The sequence below is a fragment of the Psittacula echo genome (assembly GCF_963264785.1).
Source record: "Psittacula echo genome assembly, chromosome: 1".
NCBI lineage: Eukaryota > Metazoa > Chordata > Aves > Psittaciformes > Psittacidae > Psittacula > Psittacula echo.
In genome coordinates this window covers 116061280-116077775 of record NC_137735.1, presented here as the reverse complement: position 1 = coordinate 116077775, position 16496 = coordinate 116061280, and the positions used below count along the sequence as shown (strand labels likewise).

General features: G+C 38.9%; 1 protein-coding gene across 2 annotated transcripts in view; it reads left to right on the top strand.

The window, feature by feature from the left end:
- VEZT (vezatin, adherens junctions transmembrane protein) overlaps positions 1-16092 on the top strand; it is a 54623-nt gene extending 38531 nt beyond the window's left edge. For both annotated transcript variants that reach the window (XM_080619318.1, XM_080619317.1), the window contains exons 7-12: positions 684-831; positions 4272-4603; positions 5192-5385; positions 9805-9905; positions 11087-11294; positions 15194-16092. In XM_080619318.1, coding sequence (XP_080475444.1) covers positions 684-831; positions 4272-4603; positions 5192-5385; positions 9805-9905; positions 11087-11294; positions 15194-15762 — 1552 coding nt within the window. In that variant the 3' untranslated portion in view covers positions 15763-16092. The remainder of the gene's footprint in view (positions 1-683; positions 832-4271; positions 4604-5191; positions 5386-9804; positions 9906-11086; positions 11295-15193) is intronic.
- Positions 16093-16496: the final 404 nt, after the last annotated feature.

Sequence of the window (16496 nt, the reverse complement as noted above, 5' to 3'; positions counted from 1 at the left end):
TCTCCTCCAAACTATAGAGACCCAGCTCCCTCAGCCTTTCCTCATAAGGGAGATGCTTCACTCCCTTAATCATCTTAGTTGCCCTGCGCTGGACTCTCTCCAGCAGGTCCCTGTCCTTCTTGAACTGAGGGGCCCAGAACTGGACACAATATTCCAGATGTGGTCTCACCAGGGCAGAGTAGAGGGGAAGGAGGACCTCTCTCGACCTACTGACCACCCCCCTTCTAATTCCCATCATCCTGAGTTTGGTCTATAGCATAGGCTACCTTTTAGACTTAAAATTGCACAAGTGTTCTTCTCTTTCCTCTGTTACATATATGATTTCTGGTTTAAGGTGGATGGACATGAGCTACTTCTTGGAAACTTAATATTTCAAGATATTTTCCTTACTTGAAAGGAATGCTGGGTCTTTCATGAATCTGTTTTGTTTCTTTTTATGTGTTTGTATTTACACATAGCTATTTTATCAATGTCTTGTCTCTTATCCTCCCAAGAGCTTTTAAACTTGTGCTCTGAATAAGGATTGCAAAATGTTCAATTAAACACGATTCAGGTGGATTTAGGTGGAATGTAGACGCTTTCACACAAATTTCCAGAAATAAGAAACCTTATTAGGTGTTTTTTCCTTTTCTGTGTGTTTAATGCGAAAGTTGCTTTGTTAACCACCTTAACTCCAGCTAAACCTACCCTCTGAACTCGGAGAGTGACAACGTGACCAGCTACATCTGTGTAGTCCCCTTCAAGGAGCTGGGTTTGGGACTGAGTGAAGAGCAGGTCTCTGAAGAGGAGGCACACAATCTAACTGATGGCTTCAGCTTGCCTGCACTCAAGGTAACCTCTCTGAGAAGGACACACACATCCACACATGCTTCTGGTGAAGATCTCTTTCAGTTGTCATAAAGCCCTGTGGATTGTGTGTACTAGCCCATAGTAACATGATCCACTGAGGAGGAGATGTAATCAGTCTCATGTATTTCTAAATTTATTGGCACATAGGCTATTTCTTTTCACATGTGGTTGAAGAGAAGTTGCACAATCATAGGACGGTTTGGTTTGGAAGGGACCTTACAGCTCCTATAGTTCCAACCCCACTGCCATGAGGAGGGACTCCTTCCAATAGACCAGGTTGCTTAAAGCCCTGTCCAACCTGGCCTTGAACACTGCCAGGGATGGGGCAGCCACAGCTTCTCTGGGCAGCCTGTTCAGTGTCTCACCACTCTCACAGCGAAGAACTTACTAATATCTAGTCTGAATCTACCCTCTTTCAGTTTAAAGCAATTCCCGTTTGTCCAGTCCCTACAAGCCCTTGTAAAAAGTCCCTCTCCAGATGTCTTGTAGGCCCCCCTCAAGTACTATAAGGCTGCTCAAAGGTCTCCCCAGAGCCTTTTCCCCTTCAGGCTGAACAACCCAAATACAACATTAGGATTTTTTTTTTTTTCTGTAAATCATATGAATTCAAGTCAGTGTGTTATAGTCAGCTTGATCAATCTCCTTCTTAAACATAATTTTTTGCTCTGTGATTGATCCCAGCTGAATAAAATGATTTCCAAGTTTGTACTTAACATCTTTTTTAGCTAATCTCCTGACTTCAGTAAAGAGATACATCAGAAAATACAAATTAATTGTAACTGCCACAGGGAATAGCTGCGTTTAGTTACACCAAGGAGTAGAAATCACGAGCTTGAACCCCTGCTGCCATGAGCCAGTGTGGTTCTTTGATCTTTGAAAAACATTTAACTGAACAGAACAACAACCATATCATGGCCTTTTAATCTATTTTGGTTTGAGATGTTAGGTGTTTTTAATTTGTGTGAGTCAATGTTTGCAGCTGGAAAGAGGATCTAATTTGAATGCAAGCCTTCAACACTCCAGTGATTCTCTGCTGAGGCAGTCTTCTTTTAACTTTATTTTTTTAAATGGAAAATTCCATTATTATGTGACTTCTGTGATTCTGTGGGGTTGGCTTTTGTTTCATTTTGTCACTTAATTCCTAGACCTTGACTTATTTTGTTCTGACAGTAAATGTTGCCTGTAATAGCAGTTGCTAAGCTTTGAGGCTTTGTCTAATTAGTTGTAAGCTAAGAGCTACATCAGATGTAAGCTTTTGAGATTTTCTTTTTCTTGCCGTTTCATTAGCTGAAATTCTAATTGCAACTGTGAAAGCCCATTTATTTACCCACTTCTTTTTAAGCACAAGAAGCTGGTCAGAAGTGCCCAAGCTTGTAAGCTAAGTCTTTACCTGCAGAACTGTAATCAGTTTTAGTTAAACTGGTTGGGGTGCTAGTAAATCTCAGTTTACATTAACTCATAACAGACAGTGATGGCTGTGTGTGGTGTAGTTGAACTAAGCTAAATTAACATAAATCAGTCCTAAGCAGATTCATGCATAGATAATAAAGTTGATATACTTTGATAACACTGGGACATATTTGTGTTGTGAGACCTGGATTTATGTGTAGTCCTCTTCAAGTTCTTTTCATTTGAGAGAACCTGTATTTATATTAAAATGCAGGTAGAACACAGATGTGTATCCAGATTTAGTTAATGTTTTAATTTTCGTTCAAGCCCATGTCTAGGCCACGTGACAAATGTAGCCTGTGTCTTTTGGCTACTTTGTCTTTGAACTAAATCAGTTTGAAGAGTACAAATGCTTAGCTTAAGGAAAAAATACCGATTCAAGCTGAGGAGAGCCAGTTGGATATTTGGGGTGAAGTTTAAGTGTCAGTAAAAATCATCAGAAGTCATTGGCAGAGCTAGCTGTTTGCAACCCTAAACACATCTGGAATTCCCTTTTCTCTCATCATTGTGCCTTTTTTCAGGTAGGTTTTGGATTATTATAAATTGCTGAAGTCCACTACTTTTTTGTGCTACTTTTCACTGCTTTTGCCTTATGTCTGGTGAAAGGGATTGGTCATCTTTTGTGCTTACTATAGCATGGGCTCTTGACTTTCTATCCAGGGCACCACATCTTTAGGGACATGGGGATGATTGCTGCCCGATTGTTTGCTTTTTAGTTTAGCAGCCAGCCAAATCACGGTCCTGCGTGTGTGCCCCAATTAATTTCATATCATTCTGTGTTCTTTCTTCTCATAACCATCTTTTGTAAATTAAGAAGTATCTTTTTTCTTTTGAAATTTCTGGGTTTGTTTTTTAGTTTGCATCCGAATATTTTTGATATACCCTTATGGTATATCAAACCACATCTATCTGAAGGCATTTAATCTTTTATGTTACTATTCTGAATGCTTTGCTCTTGATTTGTTTACAAACTGGAAAAAAACACTGCTTGTCAACAATAGTATGAGTACAAAACTGTAAATATAGTAGTTCCAATCCTGTAGGTCCAAAACCTCAGCAGAAGCTGCAGCTCAGGGGGTGTTGTGGAAAAAAGCATGATGGAGTTTTGTTTTTCTTTGTTTTCCTTGGTCTGGAATGCTTGAGAACAGATTTCAGACTACACCTCATACTCACCTACAGTAGATCCCTTTTAATAAGGGCTGTATTGCAGAGAAAAGTGTAATAACCTTTCCTTTTCCTTTTGGAGATAAAAGATTCTACTGTTCTGTCATGGGGTACTGAGCTAACAGTCTCTTCAAAACTAAGAAAACAGGCCTTTTCATTGCATTGGAAGTGGAAGTTCTCAAGAAGTTGAACTAGTGGGTTTCCTTGTTCCCAGAGGAACTTACTTCTTTTGTACCATATATAACATTGTGAATCAATTAATTTCTTACAAGCCTTTCCCTCCTTAGTGGAATTGGTGAAATTTTCACTTTGGTGGAATAAAAATTATCAGCTCAGTTTTCTTCAGATGTAGAATGTTTTTTGATGAAGTACAGTGCAATTAGACTTGTGTTTCAAAGTTGGGTATGGGGCAGTGCAATACTCAGTAGATCGTAGAAATGATAGTTTGGCATCATAAAGGAAAAAATGTCTTAGCCACCACTGGAATTTTGGCAGTCCTTTATGAGCTTTAGGGTATGTGGAGATTATAGCAAATAATGAAGCTGCCTGATGAGAAATATGGGGATTTAGGCCTCTGAGTATAATTGCATATAATATCCTTCATTGAATAATTAGCAGTCACCTAAGGCTCATGAGATCTGAACCTCATATGGTCTAGAATACCCTTCAGAAGCATTCAGCAGATTTTCACAGTTTTTCAGAGTTCTTCTTTCTGGCTGAGGAATGTTTTCCCATGTGTATCTGTACATTTACTTTGGAGGCTGGCTGTGTTCCCAGGTGCACAGAGCTAACCCTCCCCTGTTTTGCAGGTCCTCTTTCAGCTCTGGGTAGGGCAGAGTTCAGAATTCTTCCGGAGGCTGGTGCTGCTCCTCTCCCCAGCCAATGCATCCCCCAAGCCCTTGGTCTCCCCTGAACGGCTGCCTCATCATATTTTGTCTGATGTGACTCAAGGCCTACCTCATACCCATGCTGCCTGCTTGGAGGAGCTCAAGCGAAGCTATGAGTTTTATCGGTACTTTGAAACTCAGCATCAGTCGGGGTTTGAATGGCCAACCAGAACAAAGCAGAAGTCAAGAGAGCTGAACAGTCTTCAGACAGCAGTACGCAGCTTGCAGCTTCATCTCAAGGCACTGCTCAATGAGTAAGTTTACACATGAATTAAGAAAATATGCTGGTAGGAAGAAGACAGATACATAGAGTCATTGCAGTCACTGGCGTATCTTCACATAGCATGGAGTCAGAGATCCTTGGTTCAATATGGAATCTGATACTGTTTCCTGGCTATTCTTTAGGTGTCTGATGGAAATTCAAAGCTAAGCAGTGCATTAAGATCTTGCCTCGCTTTTGTCACTCTCTTGAAAAAAATCTGAAAATGTATTTGCCTTTCATTGATTTTGCAACATATCAAATGCTTCATAAGAAACTTCAGCTCATAGTAACTACCTAGTAAATATTTTTAAAGATTCATCACTGCATTAGTGAAAGACTTGAAACTGCCCTACTCCTTAAATCTTACATATAAGAGTTACTAAAATGAGTGGAGGTGAGCAGTGTATCTTGATGAGGAGAAAAGGATCTTGGTTTTAAAATTTTGAAGCATCTTTGAGGAGTTGGCTGAGTTGGATTCTTAAAACTTGAAGAAAATAACAGGATATTAAATGGAATTCTTGAAGGAATGGTGAAGTCATATTTATTATCACTTATTTCTGTTCATCTCCTCATCACCTAGGGTAATAATTCTTGAGGATGAACTTGAAAAACTTGTTAGCACTAAGGAGACACCTGAGTTGACAACAAAAGCCCATCAGGTTCTGGAACAGAAACTGAAGTTCATTCAGCCTCATATGCAGGCAAGCAACAGCTGCTGGGAAGAAGCCATTTCTCAGGTGGAAAAAATGAGCGGAAGAAACTCAAATAAAAAAGGTAAATGTGAGAGATTAATTTAGCAAGTAACAAGATACACTTTAGCGATGCAATGGTCAAATGGATCAAAGGCAGCATTCAGCCTACGTATCAGAATTTTAGGTGAAGAAGGTCTTAAAACCATAGGCTTTAAAAAATCATATACATAAGTCAGACTTTTTCACTGTGATGACCTTGAAGCTTTTGTTTCAGCAAAAAATGTGAACGTGTTATTTACCATTAACATTAGTTAGACACAGGTCTAAGTAGTCCACAGTTAGACCTGTGGATTCAGTTTGTTACATTTCCAGGTGTAGACAGGTAGTGGCTTTTTGCTTTTGACTGATGAATCACTTGTGAAGGGGTAGGATTGTGATGAATCGTCCCTGGGATTTTCATTTATTTACTGCACAGAAGTTATGTAGTTCATTGAAATGACAGTGGCATTGTCATGAAACTTTCTTGGCAGTGACATTTCCTGGAACATTTTAAATTGTAGAGTATGTATTGAGCATAAAATACCCATTTACCTGCTCTCTCAGAGAGAGTGAATGGATCTTCTGTATGCTTGCTAGTCAAACCAAGCAGCATATCCCAATGTTTTTCCCTATGCCCCTCTCCTTAGATGGCATTCTCCTTGTGAATCCCAAGTAGCTTAAACAACATAAGTGAACGTAGGCTCTCCTGACATGGAGTTGAATTGTAATTTCTAATCTTTCTTTTTTCCAGGAGTTTTTGTACTGTCCTAGGAAGGCATGGCCCAGCATCTGAAAAATGCTAGTAATGGAAACTGCATTAGGAAAATTGTGACTTGTGAATTGTATCAGCAAGTTACCTACAGAAATCCAAAATTGTAGTGAGCTAAGTTCTTAATGATGTATGGGTGAGCTACCCGTTAGATGGATGAATATTGCTGTGAGCCATGCAAGCTGACCTTGTCCATGCTTACATCCGAACTGGAGCACTGGGAGGCCTAGTGCTGGCTCTGTGCAGATTCAGACATGATATAACCAAATTTGTGTGTACTTTGCCTGATAGTCTAGTCTTACAACTCCCCTCTCAGCGCTGTGTAAAACAACCTCTGAGGATATTAGATGTAGTCTGATACATTTGTGTGTGCTAGCCTGTTGTGTTCTGTTGATACCCTCCACAACCAGCAGTTCCACTGATCTTTTTTTACCCTTTCCTTAAATGTTCTCTCTAGACTGCAAACCATGGTATTTTTAGTTAGTTTTATTTTTACTTTGTGTATAAATTTCACAGCAGGCACTTTTATTATAACTTGCTTCCTTTTAAAGTTCAGTACAAAAATAACCTGGTGTGTGATATAGAAGGGAGGGATTGCATGGGAAATAAAAAAATCCTTCACTTTCACTTTTGCCCAGTGATTTTCCTGGAAATGTACTGGAGTTGAATCTCTATTTTGCACCAAGTTTACTAAATTACTGCATGGGAGCTACTTTTAAATTATGTTAGTCATTGAAAACTGTTTTTATCTGACTAGATTTGACTTTCCTGATATATTTCTAAGCAGCTTCTGTGAGCTGAACTGTTCAAGCTGTGCATGAAATCAAGACCAGCCACTAAGGAGCTGTTGTGAACATGAGCTATCCTAGTTGTGGCATCCTGTGTAGCTGCCTATCACTTATTTTCAGAGCAGTTTTGCATCCCTTTAGTTGTCTTCTGTCTACACAGATGAGTCTCCTTCAGGAAGCACTACATGCTTCTTGCCCAAAATCATTCTGTGCCAAAGCAGGTTTCTTACAGCTATATGAAATAGTTCATTGTGTCAAACTCGTCAAAGCAAAGCGTTGAAGTCTAGCTCATTGAATATTCATACACTCCCATCAACTTTCATGGGTGCTGATACTAGTATATATTATAGTATATGGTTTAATGAATGCTGTTTGGCTTCTTTGTTTACAGGACTTGGTGTATTTCTAGAACCAGTGCTGTTAGTCACTGATCCTGTCACAGAACAGAGCAAGTGGGGCTTTAGCACCTTTAGGGGAATTCACCTCTACTTAAATTCACTGGTCAATGATAGACTTACCTATCATTCATTTACATGTAGGTTTTTGCACGTTTCCAGCGTGAGTTGATTCTAGACTTTCAGCCATCTTCTCTTTATTCTCTCACTTTTCCATCAAATATAAAAACCATTTACTGCTTAAGGCCTTGACAATTCAAGCATATAATAATCTGCTACTAATTTTACAGAACAGAATATTCTTTATGACTAGTTACAGTGCTGTCTTAATGATCTTTGAAATAATATCCCTCAAACTGTTTAAATTCCATCCTTTTTCCTTTTAAACTGTCTCTATATTTGCAAAATTTCTTTAGAACTTTTTCAGATATTTGTAAGAGCAATATCTTAGTACTCTGCTGCAAGCTGATGAATCTTGCTGTTGTTTGATCCACTGGAGAGGAAATACAGCAGCAACAGTTCTAGTTAAACACTGCGAATTCATGATCTTGAAACATATCCTTAGCAATGGCAGCATCCCATGTAGGTGGCAAACACAGCAGTCTGTACATATTAGAGCAGCTGGTTTACTCCTCTGATTTGGAAAGGCAAGCTTTTAATTAGTAACTTCCATATACTTGTCCAAATTTGTCTTCATATCTTCAGGAGCATATTTCTGTTGTTGCTGTTATTATTATGAAAATGTTTTTATTACAAGGCAGAGTTATGCGATGGAGGAGGGCGCTTGATATTTATAAAATAAATATGTCAATTTTCCACTTCAAATTTCACTACATGCTTCATCTTTCTTTTAAACTTTGCATTTAGATACTTCTAGAATGTCAAATCTTTAGCTCAGCCCCGGCAACTAGGGAATTACATACTTTCATTGTTTGCAGAAGCAGGTAACTGAACACCACTAAAATTGTCATTGGTATGAACAGCCTGCTTTCAGAATATCATCCTTAAGTATTCACTTATTAGAAATTGAAAATAGGGATAGGTGGGGCTTGGCGAGATCATCTAGCCCATTTCCCTTCTGAAGGGTAAATTAGTGTTTGTAAGTAAATGTCTTTACCTGTTCCTAAAAACCTCTCTTTAGAGACATTTTGCAGTATTTCCAGGCATCTATTCCAGCACTTAACTCCATTTCCAGTAGAAAGTTATTACTTTGGATCTACCCACAATGGAAATCCATTTTCTCTTTATATCTCTTACGTTTTTGAAGACAGTTATGTTTCTTTCTATCTTCTCTACATGACTCTCTATCCTTTAGCTCTTCCCTGAAGATTATACTTGGTCCTATGGTCATTTCCTTGGTTCTCATCTGGACTCCCTCAAGTTGGTCCACAATATTATTGAATGAAGGAACCCCAGACTGGGCACTGTGCTCCATCCACAGCCTGATCATGTGTCTAATGGTCAGTGCTGTTGTTTATATGTATTAGTATGTATTTTTGGTTTTTTGCTTGCAACAGGGTACAGTTGACCACTAGGCTCTTTACATCTTTTTCTCAGTGGAGCTGCCCAGTCAGTTGTTATTGTGACAAATAATCATTTGATTATTCTAAAGCACAAGAATTTGCAGTCACTGTCACCAAACTGCTGTATCTGAAATCCCGTTCTTCCTTGACTGTGTCTCTGATTTTCCAGTATTATTTTTGATTCTAATTGTGCCCTTCAGTATCCTTGCAGGTTATCCCAATCTCAGCAGACTTAATGGGCTGAAACACTCTTTCACCTATTGGAAATATTAAAAAGTACTGGACTTGAAACAAATCCTCACTCATTACATTGTTCCTGTCTGAAAATAGTAACTACACTCTGCTTATCCAAGAGACTGTTCTAGGAATCTGATAGCAGTTTTCTCCTGGCCGTTTGCTTATGAGCATTTCATGACAGTATATCAAAACCCAAAACAAAATGCAGAATGTCTTTGGCTTCTTTTTCATAAAACCTGTTACTGCGTTGGAAAATGTGATTGGAGAGATTTGGTATCTTCTGTTCTCAGCAAATCCACACTGGCTGTCACTTACCTCCTTGCTACCTTCCAGATAGCTTCTGGTAAACTTTGCCTGATTATTTCTTCTAGTATTTTCCAATTATTTGAAGCCCATTTGCCTATAATTTTACTATTTTACTTCTCTTTTTAAACTTTGGCCCTGACTCTGTTTTCTGCTTTTACCAGTTTTTCCTGCCATCTGTAGGTTTTTGCAGTATATGAAAGTTTTGAGATTTGTTAGTTCAAGTGCTTCAAGATGAGTTTCACCAGACCCAGCTTATACCAAGACAGCCAAGTTATTCAACTGCTCCCTAGCACAGCGTTTCAGTATATTCTAACCAGTCTTCTCACCGCTTTTTTCCTAATGAAAATGCCTGGGCCCTGCCTGAGTGAGTCAAAGCCATCATTCAACACTCAGTCTTTTTCTTCTTTTTTTTTTTTTAATCCCTTTTCTTTTTTCCCCTTAAAGGCAAACCCGAAGTTTCCTGTGACAGCCTACAGCGTACTACAGTACCTTTAACACAGCCTGCCATATACATAGAAAACAAAGATCCAATCCCTGAAGAGCAGGTAAAAAAAAAAAAACAACCAGGATCATTTAAACAATAACTGGGGCTTGGTTGCTGTATCCATTCCTTTTTCAGTTGCTTGTGCAGTGACCTTCAAGACTGATAAGTAGGAAGCCAGTGCCATTTCATAATTGGACTTAGAAAAAGAATCATGTATTCTTTTTGCCATTCCATGAGGAGGAGTTCCCCATCCTGGAAAAAAGAGCACCAGCATTCACTTCTCATATATGTCATTAAAAATAAGTGACAAAGGAGAGCAGCAACACAAGTCAGAGTAATACAGGAAAAATGTAGAAAAAAAAAGTGAATTCCTAGAAGGTGGTATATAACAGAGTCCTACTTGCATACTATTAGATGAACTGTCACAGCTGCAACATTGACAAGCTTCAAAACAAACCAGCCTGACTTTAGTTTAAGTGATCTCAACATTTTTGAATACCTGAAACAGACTGTGACAGTGAACAGTTTTGTGGTGTTTGGGGAACTCGTGAGTGATGGTTGGGCTGTCTTTAAGAGAAGCTGGCCTCCTCCATCCCAGAGCTGAGTTGCAGATGTATTCTGAAAGCAGATTGAACACCCCTGCTCTGCTCTCCCAAGCCTATCCCACATGTATTCTTTCTGGATTTTTTTCCACATCAAAGAGCTGGGACTAACTTTACTGGCTGTCTGTTGTAACATAAATGAAGCTCCATTTTTCAATGCTTGTAAGCCAATGTAGTTAAAACTGGAGGAGGAGTTTGCCATTCTCAACATCCACCTAATAAAGATTTGCATAAATTAAATTACCGAGATGCCTGACTGAGGAAGAATTACTTATGGTGTAAATTAAAATAAAATAAAAGGAAAAAGAAAAAGGCAAAGAAACCTGCATCAGCATTGCTTATTTCCACCTGTAGTTATGGGGAAATGGACTCCCATTTTCAAGGTGTTCATTTGATCATACTTGTGTATGAACTTAAATCTCAGGTAACTGCAGTGATGTTAACTTTCAATGAATGGACTTGCTCCAAAATTATGCAAATATGACTGAGAGCAGTGTCAGATCCAGTGGCTCTGCTCAAACTGGGCTCATCTTATTACTGTGGTTGGCTAGTGTTGAGATCACTTGGTCATGATTGTAGGACAGGGTCTACACTGACAGTGAAGATCAACATTTTCTTTCTTTCTTTCTTTTTTCTTTAGGAATTGGAAGCATATGTTGATTATTCAGATACAGAGAATGAATACAGAAGGGAAGATTTTTACTGCTTTTCCCAGGAAGAAAGAGAGAGACAAGAACGAGAGAGACAGGAATCTAAGAGGGTATTACAAGAATTGAAATCTGTGCTGGGATTTAAAGCTTCAGAAATAGAAAGACAGAAATGGAAACAGCTGCTATTCAGTGACCATGGTAAGCATTGCTTTTGAAAATTAATTCCTTTCTAAGAAAGGGTAGGTGTCCGTTTGCCATCAACTTGTGACTATGTTAGTATTCGGACAGTACTTAGCTATAGAAGTGTCTTTGATAGAGCTGTGTGGCATGAGCTATTCCATCTCTTTATATTACTTGCAGCAATTCTTTTACTATATATTGAAAAGAACTCAGAGAAATGGGAATTTGGCTCTAAAGAGAATATTGAGCTAAAATACTGAACACACAAAGTATTTAGACAGCATAAAGAGAACTGTTATGCTATAGACTGTGCAAACTGAGCTTTCTTTCATGGCTTTCTGGTAAATAAGAATTTTAATCAGGGCTCGTAAATAAATTACTTTTCAGAATTTAAAGGAACCACTAGAAATTACCCCAGACTTACAAAAATACATAGGTTAAAGTGAAGAGCTACACTTTGAAATATTATAGGCTCCTGAAAGAGTAAGACTGGCTTTTTTTTTCATGAGAGAGTAAGTATACAGAATGTGTTTGCAAAAACAAAACATGCAAACAAACAAAATGCAAACCCCAAAAAACCTCACAAGAAGAGTTCTTCCAAACTGGCCTTTGCTGACTCTTGAGAACTGCTGGGTATCTCCATCCACCTGCACTTAAAGGCAGGAATATGAATATTTCTCTTGCCCCGACAAGACAGTCTGTCTCTGTTCCAGCACTGAGCCTGGATACAACTTCATTCCTTTAACTGCTTGAGCTGTTTGATTTATTATCTTTAAAATTGGCACTAGTTTGTCTTTTCCTTTTTCTCTTCTTTCCATTTTCATTCTTTCCTCTTAAAGACAGGTTAGGAAAAGCCCTTGAAAAAATTTCATGTTCTGTGTAATGAAAGGCAACCCTGAAGTCTGGCAACAGATTCCACCTCTGCCAGTGTCTACCAGAAAAAGACCATGGATTGCATCTCTCAGTAATTTAGTGGGAACACACAGTAATAGGCCATACCTATTTATGAGACATCAAACCCCAAAAGTATCTGTTCTCCACAACTTTCTTCTTTATGTCAATTTAGTGACAATTGTGGTAAAAGAAATCACTTACCCATTGATATTGACTTCTCTTCTAGCTGAGTTAAAAACCCTAAGACATCAGATTATATCAGAGTCTGCTCAAGGGTAGGATTCATCCCTTTTAAGATGTGACGCTCTTCACATAAATCTCCTCAAGTCTTCCCTTCCTCCCTGTTGAAGAGAGAAGGAAGGAATCCTACCTCCAGTTGAAGTCTTGACAGATGTAGTGGCTGCTGCAGAGAAAGTTCTTGTCAGGAGAGATTTTGCAGGACATTTCCTTATCTAGCTTAGCAGCTGGTACCTGTCCACATCAGTGTATCCTCAGGCCATTTGTGGCCACAGCTGGAAAGAGTCCTGTAGTCTTCAGTAACTCTTCCCCTGAAAGCCTTTGGAGCTCATGTTGGTTCCTTTCCTTTCCATGTATAGATATTCCATTGTTTTAGGATTAGAGATTCAATGGTGGGGAGGGAGGAAAGTGTGATTTCCTCCAGCTGCCTAGGACTAAACATTGATTACTTCCATTCTGTACAAGACTGAAAAACATGAGGGCAGTTCATGAAAGTAGTTAATACTATCTCCTTTTGGCTTGGAGACTGTGTGTGTCTAATCTGAAGTATTGATATGGACAGCAGACATAACATCTTCTACTGATTTTTAAGGAATTTCTTCATTATTTCTTCAAAAGAATCACAAGTCAGTTAAATATGACATAATGGACCCTGGCATATTACTGCTGCAGACTTTAATTTATCCATATGCAAGAGTCATTCCTTAAAGAAACATTTTTGTGAGCTGTGCTTTCCACATTTGTGGCTTGCTTTATCTTCAAGCCTTAAACCCAGAAAAGTTCATCTTCTTGTCTCTATTGGCCCAAGATGGCTGTGATACCACACTATTTCCATAGCCCTCTTAAGCCTTGCTTTTACAGGATGATCACAATCCAGAAACCCTGTGTTCTCTTAACTTGTGATTATTGTGAATAAAGATCCTGAAATACTCAAAAGCTTTAATCTGTTAGGCACATTAGCCAAGGATCCCAGCAAGCCATCCTGATTTGTTAGGTTATTTGGTTAGTTGAAGGAGGGGCTGGTGAGGGTTTCCACATGAAAGAGGTCAGCTCCAAAAAAGTTGATAAGTCTAAAGAACACAGCATAAAGTCAACTGGAAATGATAGGTTGGCTTCTAGAAGAAAATCATCACCTTAGTAGACCACCAGAGTAAAGCAAATTTGCCCAGGCCCAGCACCATGGTAATACTGCTTACTGTCTAGGCAGTATGTGATTTAGGGAAGTGTAGGTCCTTTGGCATCCTGTTGAGGCAGTAAAAGGGAAGTGTTTTTGAGGAGGTATGTGAAGCTGTTAGTGGCTTTGTTTTCATTTGTCAAACATCGTAAAAAACTTTCTTCTCGTGCGGAATCACTTCAAGGCTTTCTCCTAACCTCTCTCCTCAAAGAAGTTCATTCTGTCAGTGGTTGTATTGCACCCAGCTGTTCTCCCTTCTCCCACCTTGTCCATACAACAGTTCTTGTACAGCTGTTTCTCAGATTTAGAAAGCCGCGCTCTGAGGAATTGACTGTTGCATGTTAACTGATCATTCAGCGAAGTGGCCAGCTGCCAATCTGAGATATCTACTTTTCAAGAAATTTTGGCTTTGGAAGTATCCTTTGGAGGAAGCAGGCAACAGGTTTGCTTCCAAATGATAAGCAAATCTACTATGCATATTCCTGCCTCTTCAGGCAAATGGGCAGAAATAAGCAGCAGCATGTTTTCTACAAGAGGGGGAAAGAAATACCCCATTAACAACAGAGATGAGTCTGGTGCTGTGCTCCTTCTGTATAGGTGGTTTTAAAACAGACCATAAGATGAATTGGAAGCCACAGCCTTTCAGTGTGCTAAATGACACAATTATCAGTGTAACAACCATAAGGATACGCCTGCCTTCAGCTGGCTAAAGTAAAGATTGCTGAAGTAAGATGCAATGGAAAAATCCTGATACCGTAAATCTGTGTTTCCCATGAAAAGTTTGTGTATTTCCCAGAGTTATTTTCATCTCTGCTTACAGGGGTAAAGTCAGAATGGAATTAGAAAGGGAAATGCTACTTGGGAATCTGCTGTTGCCACTTTCATTTATGTTCGTGCTGCTATTCTAATGGAGCTGCTGCAGTTTAGGGAATCTGTTACTTGGAAATGGACATTATATCGTTTCCTTAAAAAGAAAGACGTCTGTTCTTCAAGAAGTGATTGTACCGAGTTGTACTAACCCTTAACACTGGGAGGAGAGACTTCCTGGCAAGCATGCCATTGCTGGCAATGGGGCTCGCTGCTGCTACTAACTTCAAGAGAGGCTAAATTAAACCACACTTTATTTGTGAGGACACCTTACCTGACTGTATGAATAAATGTTGTATTTACATGTTGTGGTGTATGAGATCAGATATTGCCTATAAAGACTTTGTTATGTACCACCTGTCTTTATTGGACTAGGTAAACTGTTGTTTAAAACAAAGACAGTTCAAATCTGTATACAGTGCAGTTGGTTTTCACTTTAACACTGAATGCATCATCTGTGTTCGATGGCAGTTTTAAGCATCATCAACTTCGTGCTGTCTCTTTACATCACTGATTTTAAGAGTAGTTACAACAAGTAGCAGTCGCATCTCACTTCAGCTTTGTGATTAGAAAACACTCTTGTTTTACTTTTTTTTTCATTGTGGTTTTTTGTTTCTGTTGTTTTGAGGATTTTTTTAAGCCATTTTGACCTTTACAACCTTGCACCTTTTGCAGACACAAATAAATTATTTATATATGGAAGCTTGCTTTTAGTTATCATTTAATTTTTTTCCCCCTTTTTAAGCTGCAGTGAAACCCTTGTCTCCCGTAGAGCCGCTGAAGCTACTAAATAATTTGGAATCACATATGAATTCAGATACAGAAAAGCGGGACTGCAGCCAAAGTTGTGATAAATCTGAAGAAAAAGACTCTAATCCAAAAGAGAATGCTGCTGATAAAAGCAGGACAGAATATTTGTGTGAAGATCCTGAGATGGAGAGAAAAGAAGACAGTACTGCTGATGAAGGTATTTCTACAAGGGCTGAAGAAAGAATGTGTTATCAGCATGAAGGGGAAGTTGAAGAACTCGAGCAGAGCAATATGGATGGAGTAGAGGTTTCACAGTCTCCCTCTGAGGATGCATTACATTCAAAAATCAAGCATAGGCTGGCCCAGCTCCACATATCAACAGATTTAAACTTCACATCTGGTCTGGCTGCACAAGTTGCTGCCAGGTCTTTCACTTTTACTACAATGCAGGAAGAGACTTTTGGAGATGAGGAGGAGGAGGAAGAGAAGACACAGGAGTGTGAAGACCTGGTAGAGGACTGTAAGAATGAAGATAGAGGCTCTGAAAGTGAAGGCAAAGTGTGAGTCTGAGCTGAACTTTGTTAAACAACATCAGGCAATTTGATGGAAAAAACTAAGGTGGGAGTTGATGAAGATGAAAATACTGGATGGAAAAAAAGGAGACCTAAATATAATACATCTTGTTCCCTAAGTCTGATACACTACATAGGACACTTCTAAGTATACTGAAAATTTGCAGGTAAGAGAAGTTTAGGCTGCATCTGAGAAATAGTTGGCTGTTCCCTTTTTTAAGATCCTGGTGGAGGTTTTGGAATTCACTTTTGTGTTTTCTGTTTTATTTATTTATATTATAATGTATTGTAGGTTTTTGTTTCTGAAAAGAAAGAAAAACAATGTCTTGAATTACATCAGACTCCGGGGTTTTTTGCTGTCTGGTTCTGTTGTTGTGGTATCAGTGTTTGCTCCAACAGAAAAGCCAGGACATTTCTATTGGAAGAACCTGAACTGTTCCCTGTGATCTCCCACCACCACTTTTGTCTCAGTTCTTGTGTCTGCAGTGCGTTGGCTAAGCCACCATAGGCATATGTGATTCTGTGGCTAGTGATGTGGCTCCCAACTAAAATGTAGAATTTTAAATAAAAACTTGAAAGAGTTAGTATTTGATGTGTCCTGGGGTATGGGGCTGAAATAGTGTAGTCATGCTTCATATTAAGGTTTACCTAGAATTTTATGAAGGGTTAATAAATAATTTCTACAAGTTGTAATTCATGTTAGAGAAATGTGTAGTATGTGTTAGG